This window comes from Nyctibius grandis, chromosome 1 (assembly GCF_013368605.1).
Source record: "Nyctibius grandis isolate bNycGra1 chromosome 1, bNycGra1.pri, whole genome shotgun sequence".
Lineage (NCBI taxonomy): Eukaryota > Metazoa > Chordata > Aves > Nyctibiiformes > Nyctibiidae > Nyctibius > Nyctibius grandis.
Window position 1 is genome coordinate 80,054,212 of NC_090658.1, and position 13,589 is coordinate 80,067,800.

At 43.9% G+C, this 13,589-nt stretch overlaps 1 protein-coding gene across 1 annotated transcript in view; it reads left to right on the plus strand.

Moving 5' to 3' along the window:
• SCML4 (Scm polycomb group protein like 4) overlaps positions 1–9,690 on the plus strand; it is a 48,250-nt gene extending 38,560 nt beyond the window's left edge. The window contains exons 6-7 of the mRNA XM_068414221.1: positions 4,453–4,598; positions 9,565–9,690. Of these exons, the coding sequence (XP_068270322.1) occupies positions 4,453–4,598; positions 9,565–9,690 (272 nt within the window). The remainder of the gene's footprint in view (positions 1–4,452; positions 4,599–9,564) is intronic.
• The last annotated feature ends 3,899 nt before the right edge of the window (positions 9,691–13,589 follow it).

Genomic DNA, 13,589 nt, shown 5'->3' on the forward strand with positions numbered 1-13,589 from the left:
TTGAAGTTTCTCTTTTACCAGAATAATGCTGCAAGCACCCTGTGGGGGCTGGATCCAGCACCTCCCCAGGGCAGTGGCAAAGGAGATGCTGATGCCATTGTGGGGCTCAGCACTGGGTACCACTTAGCACACACAGCCTGACTCTTAATTTTTGAGGACACTTACAGCCTGAAAGTTTCAATGCTTTCCGTGAGCTGCCTTTTTTTTTACCCTTGCAAAAGAGTGGCAAAGCAAGAAAAGCACAAATAAATATGTAACTCCAGCCCACGGCCACATCTCATGCAGCTGGATGCTGGGCTGATCTTGCAGTGGGCGGAGGAGCATCTGCGATGTTGCATCCCCATGTGGTGTGTGCCACACCGGGAGCGGGAGTAGCCATGCTGGTGGGACGAGGGCTCTGTCCTGCTGCGCCATGGGGCTGAGGCCACCAGCCAGGTGGTGCACGGCATCTCCTGCATGCGCCTGCCAGTGCAAGTTGACATGCTAAGCCCTATCTTCTTTCCAGAGCTCTCTGCTGATTGTGGCTCATCAAACCCTACCCCGCACCTATAAATATCCTGTTCTCGCACACGCCTGCTTTTCTGATCCCTCTCCTCTTCTCCTGCTTGCTGTGCCCTAGACTTTTAGAAAAGTGTCTTCTACAAAACCTTTCTCCTGTCCTTGTTTATAGTGGGAGGTGGTTTGTTTTTTAAAATAATTCCCGTTTCTCTGTGCCTTTGAGGGCCTGCTGCTTCTGCTTAGTTGCAGTAGATCTGCTGCTCCTTATTATCTGCTCCAGTGCAATCAGAGAGAACCTTTTAAAATTTCATTCCCACCCTTCTCCCCTGAGGCAAAGAAATCATTTAGGCCTGCAGCAATATTAAAGTTCATCTGTCACTCCCTTTCTACTCTTATCTATCAATGACCGCACTCCCTCTGGGCTCTGTTTGTTTGCCAAGAACATATTTAGGGAGTCTGTTATTTATCTTTCCTTCTTTTTCAGGTTTAACTCCATTTTAGCATCAGATTTCCTTGTCATGCCTCTGCAGCCATTCGGCTGTTGGCTTTCTCTCTCTCCATCCTCCTGCTCAGGAAGGTCTCGAGGCCAGAGGTGTGGGGGCAGAGAAAAGCCTGCGTGGGGGTGAGAGCTCAGACCAAGCCAGGACACATCTTTCCATCGGCTTTGCTCGGCTTTGGCCACTGACCTGGTATCTCCAGCCATTTCTGCGCAGGCAACTGTCTCGACTGGGATGCCCCGAGACCTTCCCCTGCAGAGGAACCTCTTCACACTCCTTCCCCAACACTGCTTCAGGCAGGAGGGGGAAGTGCTTCCCTCTGATTACCTAAATTTCCATATCCCATTCCATTAATTTGACAAATTTTTGCCATTTGTCAAAAACAGGAAATTGGATTTGACCTAGATTACGATCTCTAAAAATAATTATTGGTCGCGAGCACTCCCATCTCTTTGTAATCTGAGTATTCATTATCATCTTGATTAATTCTGATGACAGGATGGCATAGGATACCCGGGAGACATGAGACTTCCTCATTTATCTAATTCTTAGGTTAAGTGTGAATACCTTCAGATAGGAAAAAATGTATAGTACTTGCCCTGCTGCCATCAATCACTTCTGTGCTTTATATAATCTTTCAGCAAAGTGATGCTATTGAAACAAAGCTCATGCCTTTGTGTAGATGTGAAATGATTTCTTTTCTTTTGTAGTTAGAGAGATTATACTTAAATGTGTAAACTACAACGTTTAAAAGCCAGAGTAAATTAAACAACAAAATACATTTTTAAAGATATGGAAAAACTGATCGTTTCCAGACTCACCAGCTAGAAATTGTGTTCAAGATATTTGACTGCAAGCTAGTGGTATCCCAGTTTTACTAACAACATTTAAAGCTAGCCCCTCACACACATGTAAAATAACACATCTTAATTCATGAAAAAGCCGCAGAGAATCCAGGACTTGTCTCTAGGTAGGTAGATAAAGATGAAACAATCTTTGAAAAGTTAACATCTAAACATGAGTCTTGTTTTTATATTATAATATTATACCTCAGGTAGGGATCTGAAAGGGTTATCTTCACCCGCTAGGGCCTGGAAGATTTCTAGCCATGTGGTCTCTTTAGAAAGGTCATTTATATATTTGTCTATTTGCTATTGATTGCCAGATTGTGAAGAAGTGAATAGAATTCCCCTGTCATTTCAACCTTTTCTTCTCATCCCCCTTCCTTTTACTACAGATATTTCCAATACCTGTGAAGGCTCCCAGCCACTCTTGGGGCCTTCTGTTCCCCTTTGCACTTTCCTGGCATTTCTGGAAGCAGCAGGTTGCAGGCAGGAGTCACTGGGCTGGGGGCTGCTCTCTCTGTGCCCGGTGTGAATCACAGGCTAAGCCCCCTGGGCTTTCCTTACATTCATACAAATCTAAGGGAAAAAATGTGATCCTCAGGAGTGTCACATCTCCCTCGACCACATTATGGCAGTGCTATAGAAACTCCTGCAACCCTTTAGACATGTCCAAACCTTTCTCTTGTCCCCTCTATTTTCTGGCTGGTTTGCAAAAGCCTGGTTTTCTCCCTGCCCTTTGGTTTGAGGTGCCGAGGTGCCCAATATCTCCACACATCAGCTGGTACCCAGACCACTGGCAGATCAGGTAGGGGAGAAATACTCACCCCTCTGCCTCCAAGACAAGTCTCAGTACTCCTACTTGTCCCTGACAAAGTTACTCGATGTTACTGATGATCCAGGGGTTGGCCAAGATTATCCTGCTCATTTTGCACTCTTTGTCTTCATCATTTCATGCCAAAGGTTCCAGATGGTGTCTGTACCGTTGTGTATTGCATTTATTCTGTGAGTGGAGCCCAGGGTTGCCTGAGTCCATACGAACACCAATCCTCACTGTCTAATTAAGAGGACTTGCAGCTATTCCTTGTCCTTTATATCCAGAACAGTGACTTAGCAAATGAGAGTGTAATTATCATGATATTTACATCACATCTCATTATGAAGCCCATCGACCAGATTTGCACATTCATAGCACTGTCGCTTTCTGAAGTTCATCCTTTGTAACTGCAAAATACACCCTCATTACATTATACCATAAGAGGAGCATGGCGTCAAGAAAAAAAGGACCAATATGCACATAAAGCCATTATTGGGCATATATGGGCAGAGCCTCAGCTAATATAAATCAGCACAGCGCTATTGAAGTCAATGGAATGACAATCTACACAAGCTACAAACCCAGCCCACTGCATTTGCTCACCCGCATTGGGATCGTGTTTTGAGTCACACATGGGGATTCTCATACATTTCATCTGTCTCTATGAGCTCAGTATTTCTCTGGAGAGCTCAGCTCTTCTCTCCTCAGCAGCTCTGATTGCCCTCTTGGCTACATGGAGCTTCTCTAGGCTCCAGTTTAGGTACCTGTGGTCTCCCTCTACTTGCACTCTTCTGTTCCTTTTTTGTCTTCTGTAGTGTTTGCTGGCTTACCATTTGCACCTCTCTCATTAAAAACTGGGCCTTAACATAAAGAGTTGAGCAGGTCTGGGCGAGTAACATTTTATACATCTGTGTGCTGCTGCCTGCTAAGGCAAAGTTTGCTTGGTGTGGATATAAACATATTTAAAGAGCTTTCCCATAACCTAGCATAATATAGTTCTTGTAACAGTGAAGCAGCATAAGTGGGGTGCAAATTATATTCACATGGAGGCTGAGATTTATAATTCTGCGGAGACTAAGAATAAAAACATAAATGCACTTTCATTCCAATGGGCCTTTATTCATTTGATTTAAAGCTACAGCAAGCCGAAGTGACCTTAAATCATCCAGGGCTTATACCATTAAAAAGTCACAAGTGCAATGTTCATCTTCGCCTGTTTTAGGAGCTTTCCAAATAGGCATTCATTGGGGACCGTCAGCTTCGTGAGAGCCTAAGATTAGGAGGATATGGACTAGAAACCTTCCTTTAAGCTCTAAGATAAGTCTGAATACCTGAATGCTAAGAAAAAAACCCCTATTTGCTAAATCCTGATTTTATCCTCTAGCCTTCACATTCAATGGCAAACTCCTTTGTTTAGTGCTGAAGTGTTTTCTCTCCAGGTGGGAAGGTGGTGTCTTCTTGAGCCAAGGTCCCCGCTGCTTGCAGATCAGACAGCAGGGGCAGCTCAGTTTAAGAGCCTGGCAGCTGGCACATTTTTCCTTCCCCAGCAGGAACCTGAGGGTTTCATGTTTTTTAACGCAATTCGCCAGCTGGGATCATGTCTCCTGATAAGCAGGCAGATTGGAAACTGCTCCAAGTCCCCTTCTCTCCCCACCCCACCATCTCAGGCTGATACTCGCACACACAGATCCAACATCCAACGCCGCAGTGAGGCTGCCGTACCCCTGCGCGCTCACAAACCAAGGAAGCCACTGCGTGCCATTTTAATGTGCTGTTGTGGGCTTTTTTGTATCGATAGCCTCAAGTCCTTCACCAGAACGACAAGACACGTCTCGGCCATCAAGCAAGAATCCTTTGACCTGGACAGTGGATGACGTGGTTTGGTTTGTGAAGGATGCAGACCCTCACGCTTTAGGTCCTCACGTGGAGCTCTTCAGAAAACACGTATGTAGAAGACTGCCCTTAGCATTTCTGGGTAATTAAAGCCAAGTGCATGGGCAGTCCCAAGAGACAGCCAGCACACGTCACACACACCCCCTCAGCTGCCTTTGGCTGCTATAGGCAGTGTTTGTGCTCAGTCAGGTTGAACACAGGGCCCTGCAAGCTGTTTAGCACCGCTGGGGCATTTGGGCTGAAGAAATGTTCATTTGTCACCCAAGAAGGTGGTCAAACACTGGAACAGGTTTCCTAGAGAGGTGGTTGATGCCCCAAGCCTGTCAGTGTTTAAGAGGCATTTGGACAATGCCCTTAAAAACATGGTTTAACTTTTGGTCAGCCCTGAATTGCTCAGGCAGTTAGACTAGATGATCATTGTAGGTCCTTTCCAACTGAAATAGTATTCTATTCTATTCTATTCTATTCTATTCTATTCTATTCTATTCTATTCTATTCTATTCTATTCCCTCCTATCCTTCAACGGGGAGACCCTAACAATGTCTTTAGAAAGTGCTCACTATTTGTTTCCAACTATGCCAGCATAAATTGTTTCTATGCCGAGCCTAAGAGAAAGCACAGAGAATCTGGTGATCATTTTTCATTGTCACATTGGCAGAAAAAAGTCTCATCTCAATGACAATTTTTTTCCCAGTATACCTATGATTCTTCTCTGAAGAGCATTTTTTATGTGTCTCTAGATATTTAGCAGGAGAAACCCAAAACAGCCAAGCTTTTAATCTTTTTCCCCTTGGTATTATGTAAGTACATAACCAAATTTAACAGACCTGCTGACTCACTGGAGAATATGAGAGTTGTTTTTGCCAGGCAATCTCCAGTGGTAGAAATGATATTATCTCAAATTAGTTAAGGGGAAGACTATAAACACACATCTGATCTGGAGTTTCTTGTTCTGCTGCTGTATACAGAGTTGGCATTAATGCATCTAATAGTGTCTTCAGCCTTCTCCTCCTCCTCCATCCCTCCTTGATCAATTCAGTCTGGCTATGAAAATGGATTTTACCCTAAAAGTGACTCGTGTTCAGCTGGAAGTCATAGCTCTGGATGTAAGTGCCTGGACCTAGGTCTAAACAAGAAAAGCTTCCATCCCTGACTCCTCATCAGTGCCTTAAGTTGCAAATGAAATGAGAGGGCTTGATAGCCAGGTCCCACTCCTTGCCCGTGGGCCAGCAGGGATGGGTGGGAATGTGGAGCTGCAGAGAAGAGCTGAGGGAGACAACTGATGGACTTCCAGCTACACCTTGGATGCAGGGTTTCCAGATACTCAGGAGAGGAGGTGGCTGAGGAGCAGATGAAAATGAAAATGAACAGAGGCCTTGATGTCTGCCCACCCTAGGCAAGTATTGAGGCCATCTGCCATTCTGCAGACAGGCTGGTGGGATGAGAACAGAGCAGGCACAGTGGTGCTAGGACCAAACCTGCGATTATGGGTCAGGTGCCAGCCTACTTTCCCCGCCTTCTGCAAAGAAGGCAGATCTGCCTTATAAGATGATAATGAAAACATGGCCTACCTTGGCCATGTGGGTAACCAGGCAGATAAACAAAACACCTTCAGGATTAAAGGAACTTGCTTTAGCATGAATTTTTGAGACTATCAGAAGGGTTTGTGCATCAGGGAGAGAGAACTGACATGGTCTGAGAGGTTTACAGGTACATCCCAAAGAAAAGTAAATGTTTAAAGTTCATATTGTAAATATGTACAGTGCAAAAGCACCATTTTTGTCTAGTTTCCACTTGTAGCAAAGGATGGCACAGCATGCTTTTATCTAGCAACAGGGCACTGACATGCTCCAGGCAGTCACGGGCCAGCTGCGCTGGAGCACACCACGATACTGCAGCTGCTCTGTGACCAAAGAGACCAAGCTAAATTGCCACTAAAGACTGTCCCTGTCATCCTTTGTGAAACACCCCGCACCGATGGGCTCTACTTATCATCGGGTTCCTTGTAAAATATGCCGTAGGTGTGAGAACCTGGCTAAGGTTGCCACACAACTCAATTCAATTACGCCTTCGAGTTATATATGTCCCTGCAATTTTTCAGCCTTCAAATCTCATCTGGATTAGTATGGAGACCCCAGGGGTGAGAGACGAGTGATTAGTCCATTAACCTTAGCCATATCTTCTTGTATGTTCAATCTTTCTATGAAGCAGGTGCATAATTTACTTAGAAGCACTTACAGTCATTGACAAGGCCCAGCTATCACCTGAAATCATTGCATTGGCAATAAGCTCATCTGAGCTATGACACTGGGAGGAAGAGGGTGGCAGGAAGAAAAGGCCGGGGGAGGTGTCCTGCACATGGGCAGTGTGCTTTCCCACTGGTATATTAAGCCATTTGCGTGTTGACCGCAGCCGCCGGAGCTGGCTCTCTCAGCGTGCAGTAAGGAGGTGCAGCCCTCATCCTCCACTGCTGCAACAGGTGTTGCAGGATGATCTGGGTCTGTCTCTGCTCTTCCCACCAGGAGCAGAAGCTTTTCTTCTTTCCAAGACACCCAAGTTGCTTCTCATGCAAAGGAGCTGACGGGCTGGCAGGGACCTCGTAGTGGCACTGCATGAAAGCCCTGTGCAGTGCTCTCTCAGCAAGAAAGACTGGGGGAAGGGAAATGAAGGAGGGGAAAGAGTTACACAGTGAATTAGCAGGTAGAAAACTCAAGCTGGAAGGGACCAAAGCAATGTTATCTTCTGACAGTTTAATTATGGCCAGTGATTGGCAAATGCATGTACAAAGGAGAAAAAAACCTCTGAGTTTAACATAATTAATCCAATTTATTCAAATAGCAACCTGTCTCTGCCTACTGCTAGACATCAGACTTGTGAGCATGCATCTTTCTCTAGACCTTCATCTCGAGTGTTTGAGCACTGACCACCGAGTTGCCACTCACTGCACTCCTGTTGCACATGGTGGCCTTACCGGGGTTGGTGTCTGTTCATGAGATCGCAGAATACAAAAGAAGGGATATATGTATTTATCCCAAGCAGTATACAGATCCTGAAGTCTTTGATTCTACTCAGAATTAGGTGCTTAAACACCCATGAAGATGGGGACTTTCGTCTTTCACATTAAAAGCCTCATCCTGGGGGACATCCACCACTGGGTGCAATTCTTCTTTGCACGGCACAGGGCTTGTTTAGGGGCTATGCTGCTTTTTTAACAGCATCTTCAGAACAAGGGCTGCAAGAAGCTGGCACACAGTAATACTCATTCTTTCAGGTGGAAGCTGTATGTTTATCCCCACTGTATCATGACCTCACAGCTCATACATTTGCTGTGTCCATCTCCTCGCAGGAACATGTCAATGATCTCCTCCAATATTCTGACTTGCAGTGGGCCAGACCTCAACTCACGTGAAACAAGCGAATTGCACTGACAGCACTGAATTTTACCAGCTCCAGATCTGGTTCAAGATCTTCTGGTGGGGCTATTGCAGATTCGGAGACCATGCTATAGAATCCTTCTTTTTAAAATTATTTTTAAAAGGGCTGACACAATAATACTGCAGAGAAGTCAAGCCAACAATGTGCACAGGGACATGGCTATTATGGGATATTTAATTGGATATGAATGCTCCCTCTGGCATACTCTTGTCATGGAGTTTAATTTTGACCCCTACACGGTAATAATAAAGCAAATAATAAAATGCTGAACTCAACATTTAGAAACAGCTGCCTCTGCACCAAACCCTTGACAGTGTTTTTACCCTATGGCACCACAGTTCCAGGAGTTTGTTTTTCTTTCTTATGCAAATATAAATTACATGTAATACTTATTCTTACTTTCCCTTAGCTTCCTTAAAATAATGGGAAGGTGAGGGGGAAGGTGAAGAGAGTTTCTATTATGGATAGAGTGGGGGTTGCAAAATGAAGAACATTAATTGATTGAGTTAATCAGAAAGTGACCTTAACTGCTCATCAGCTAAATCACCTACTGAATGGAACAATAATGATTAGGATCCATAGTATTGCTTAATTAGTAGGTAATGGATGGCAGAGGAAAGATCTGAGCAGCAAAACCAGAATACTGTACAGCATTAGGAGGTGTGTATATGTGTGTATCTATGCACATACACAGAGCACTCGTTATGTTTTAGCGCCGATGGTCCGAGTATGTAAGTGTGGTGGAGACTGTGGGGAGGGGTAGTATTTTTTAGCAGATCCACTAATATAGTCAGGAAAAACCAGACAGGCTCAGGATCTAAGGAAGTACAGTGTAGCTGAGAGCTTCTATGTTTTACAGTCCATAGTGAAACAGAGTCTGTGTCTCCATCCACCCAACCTACTTTGTGCTCACTTTGTGACTTCAAAAGGCTTTCGAGACAACAGGTCTGGGATAAAAAACCTGAAATTGGTGGTTCCCAAATTTCCTTCACTTACATGATGGTTAAATGAAATTTGAACAAATTCTATTAATAAATGCAATAAAATAAGAAAGTTACTACTATCTTTAATTTAAGAAAAAGAAACACACACATATATATCTCTATCTCACTGGATATAAGTGCACTGAGGATATGCGAAACATGCAGATAACCAGGGACAAAGCTGGAACTGAGATTCAGAGGTGCACTATTAGCAGTTCATGAGGCCACATCCCTCTCCCTCTCTCCCTCCCTCCCTCCCTCCTTTCAAGGTTGACTGGCTTTTCTCAGAATTCAGCTTAGAGCAACCCTAATTTTTTTTTAAATCCTCATGTTTTAATGGCAAAATAATTGAAAACCTAGACAAACCTTACAGTTCCTTGAAGAATAAAAAGTACTATTTGATTAACCCCTCCTTTAGAGTTTCCTTCTATCACACCTCAGATTTCAATTTTTTAAATAAAATTTCAAAATGCATGACATTTCATCTAGCTTGACTCTAAAAGACATGCTATTTCTGGTTCTCCATGTTTAATGTGTCAGGACACAGCACCGGATGGGGGTTAACACATTTTGATTCTCTTTCTCTCTTTTGAAACCAGGAGATTGATGGCAATGCTTTGTTGCTGCTGAAAAGTGACATGATCATGAAATACCTGGGGCTGAAACTGGGACCTGCGCTGAAACTGTGTTACCACATTGATAAGCTCAAGCAAGCCAAGTTCTAACAATATCTTGAACAACAACAGAACCTGACCTAAATCTAGACGGAAAACTAAAGGTAACATGTTGCCTTACAGAAATGCATTCAGTTGCAGATTGTTTTTCCTTCTTTTTTAACAAAGACTTTGTCTTTTTTTAACATTTGTGCATCGTCACTTTTTTTTAATCCAATGGGGTCTTTTGGGCTGCTTTGTGTTAATAATTTGCCAAAAAGTATACAATTACAATAATTATTTTGTATCATTAATATTACTATGATTATAGTAAGTCCTATTTTTGTAATCAGAAGTGGGAAATCAAAACCAAACACAGCTATGGCATATACTGAGGACTGCTGGAAGACTAACCAAGAGTCCCTCACTTGTCATGGGTCTGCCTCGGAGGGGTAACCGCTGACCTGCATCGGCTGGGCTCCAGCTCCACCACCAATGCTCAAGGGCTGGAAAATCGCGGAGTTTGGTCACTTATTGTCTGATGGGAACTGCCCCATGTCTTGCACTATCTGGAAAACTTGAATCCTTCACTTTAAAAAAAAAGGCGGGGGGGGGGGGGAAGGAAAAAAGAAAGTTTAAAAAAAAAAAAAGAAAATAGGAGAAAAAAGGTTTTTTTGCAGCTGAAGTACTTTTTCCCACTAGAGGGAGCAGCCCTAATAGACTTGAGGCTGGAGCTCTGATGCCATGGTGCTTTCTGTCTGATGAGCTTTGACCATCACGACTCTCCCATCAAGCACATCTATAAATACCGACTAGGCATCGCAGGCTCCCAGCAGGATAAGCCCGTCACTGTTTCAGATAATTAATTCAAGAAAAGCCCAAACGCAGAGAGTGTCTCTGACAGGATGTTTCCCGTTACGCCGAAGAGGGGGTGGATGGCTCCCACGGTGTCTGGCATGCTCAGCTGTCAGCTCCCTTCCCTGAGCCGTTTCTGTCTGGTGCACAGTTTGTGGCACTCTAAGAAAAAGTGGAATTTCTGGTTTTGTTTCTGTTTGCTTTTCAAAAAGTGAGGGAGCTGGGTGGGAGCGTTCCCCACGAGGAGCTGGCGATGTAGGGCACATCTCCGCACTTCGCAGCAATGGCCAGGTCCAGGGTGGATGCTGTAGGGTCGGCTCCTGATTGCGCCACACCTTTCAGCCCATATGTAGATGTGCTGGGCTTTCCATCTCAAGTGGATTAAGAACAATGCTCTTCCGCCTCTTACACAAATCCAAAAGGTGCTCATTGATATTCCACGTAGCCAGGTGGGAGAAGGACAGGTCTCAGGCTGAGGAAGTAATCTGTGGTGTGGGGATGCCCTTGTTTTCATCCTTCACAAAGGAGGATGATGAAGGGACACATACATACAGTTTAAAACCTTAGTGTGTGACAAGGAGAGGTAGCAAGTATTTGTAAGTCATTGCAGGTTATTTTAGAGCTAGCCTCAACTGAATTGGGAAACAGGGTCCTGATAATATGCAAGTCGGCATACCGTCTGACCCTGTTTATGCAGAACAGAATATTACCAAAAATACCTCACAGAATAAAATACAACTTCATGCATGTTGCTAGACTAGAACTCCTACAAAAAGATGCCCATTCAAGACCTAGTCCTGAAAATCCTTAACAAGATGAGAAACCATACCCCACAAGACTTTCACTAAACTCTTGAGGACTACTCCCCCTAATTAAAAAAGTTGCCTACCTACATTCGCAGGATTGGATCTTTACAGGACTGACCAGCTTTCAGCAAATCCTGTCTGCATGCTGAAACACCTTTAATAGGAATAGCTGAACAAGTGTGTTAAATGAAAAGTCCTCTACTATCAAGTGATGTAATATACTGAACCCTAAATATGCCGATGCTTGGAACGTAACACCCACCTGCCTCTCTTTGTGTCCATGCTGTAAAGAATGGAAATCTGTTCAGCTGTCTGTCTGGCTGAGACAGAGGTGACTTCACATCAACATCAAACCTGTATAGTTCATTTTTCACTCTTAGATTTTTTAAAAATCTTTTCCCCACAAAGATCCCCAAAATATGTAAAAATCTTGCTGTATTAGTAATGTCACCTTCAGAGAGTCCTCAAACAATCTTTTTCTTTTATCCCCCCATAATTTTGAACTTAGTTAACCTCTCTTTTTTTCAAAAGGTGATTTTAATTCCTCCACTTAGAAACCCCCCTGGCTGTAGTATATTAGTAGTCAGAGCTGGTTAGAATTTATCAGATGGCTTCAATTCTGGAAAATCCCACTTTGTCAAAATCAAAACTCTTCATAAAAGCATGTCACTTTCTAACATAAAATTCTATTTAACTGAAACTACAGCTTTTGGTAATGTCAAAACATCATTTTGACATTTGGGAAATGGAACATTTTTGTTCCAAGAAGATTTTTGCATTTGATTGTATTTTCCTGAAGAATTTGTAACCTCGTATTTTCTTCTGAGAGTAGGAAAAAAAAAACCCAGAACTACAGAATTTCCTGAGCAAGAATCCTTCCCATTCAGCTCTGTGCCTCACCCTTTCCCTCCACCTCCCCTACTCTGGACATTACAGCTGAGAGGGCAGATAATACCAAGGCAGTATTTATAGACTCCATGGTGGCAATGATGTCCTTACATTCAGTATGCTGAAACAGCTTTCATGTATGTATATCTGATGTATACAGTCAGTGGTGCTATCTGATTTGATATGACACTGGTAGGTGCGACAGGACTGTCCACACCATGATATTTATGTTCTGTTTTTTACAGGGAAGGCAGTTAGTGGATTCATTTTGCATGTAAGTAACACTTATAACAAAAATTCCTCACTGCATGTTTTTTTTTTCACTGAAAGGCAATTAGGAGACAAACATTACTGCAGTAATATTGCAATTATAGCTAATTTTTCTCTTTCAAGTCTTGCTGGTGAGGGTAGTTAGGCAGTTCTGCTGTGCCGAGGGTGTGAGGCCATTTCCTCAGAACAAGCACTAAAGAGCCAGAACATGCATGTCAGCCGCTTCTCCATTAGCTGCTGCTTTAGACATTGCTTGTACAAATTACTTGGCTTGCTATTCCATTCCTAGCTCTCGCTTCAGACTGCAGCCAAGCCAGTTGTATTTTTGAACTGTTCCCAACAGGTGGGTGGATGTGCATACCCTTAAAAGCAATATATGTGCCTCTTTTCTACTTCTAAGCACTCATAGCTGGATCAAAAGCCACTTTAGTTGTTTCAGGCAGTTTCAATACTTTAATAAAAAAAAAGCAAGCAGGCAAAGTCTAAGGATCTGGGGAGAGCTCTCGCCTTGCTCAAGCGCCGGTTGCAAGCCATTAGGAGCACAGGGCCAGTGGTCCCAAGCACATCATCTTCTCGCATCTAGCATGGCCAACCAGCTCAGCTCTGCTGCGACACAGGTCAGCCACACTGTCTTCCCACCCACCTGCTGTCACGGCCTTTTCTCTCACACCAACAAACACCTCCTTCCCCAGCCAGACCTAACTGAGTTTCAAGAAATGCCTGTGGGAATGCCTCCACCTCTCTGAGCCCACTGTCTTGCTTGGCAGGCTGAGGAGCGCGTCGGCCTTTGCAGCATTAGCAGCTTCGCTCAACATGATTAATGCAGGCAGGCACCCTTGGGACTGGCATGTAAAGCATCACTCTGGGCTGTTACTGCCCTTAAACTGATGGCTGAATTTCTATAGGTTGTCAGCAGTCTTCATGAGTTACACTTCTTCTTAAAGAAAGGATGGATGTGAAAGATTAAGTAGAACTTATTAGCCAAATGAGCGATAATCAGCAAAACAATAAGAAAATGGCTAATGAAGTTTTGGTGTGAAAAGATGCCTCTGCTGGATTAGCAGCAGGAGCACAAACAATCCTCCGCTTCAACTAGTGCTGCTTGGGCAAGGCAGGATGAAAGGACAGTGCGGGAGCAGGTGCACGGCTTTA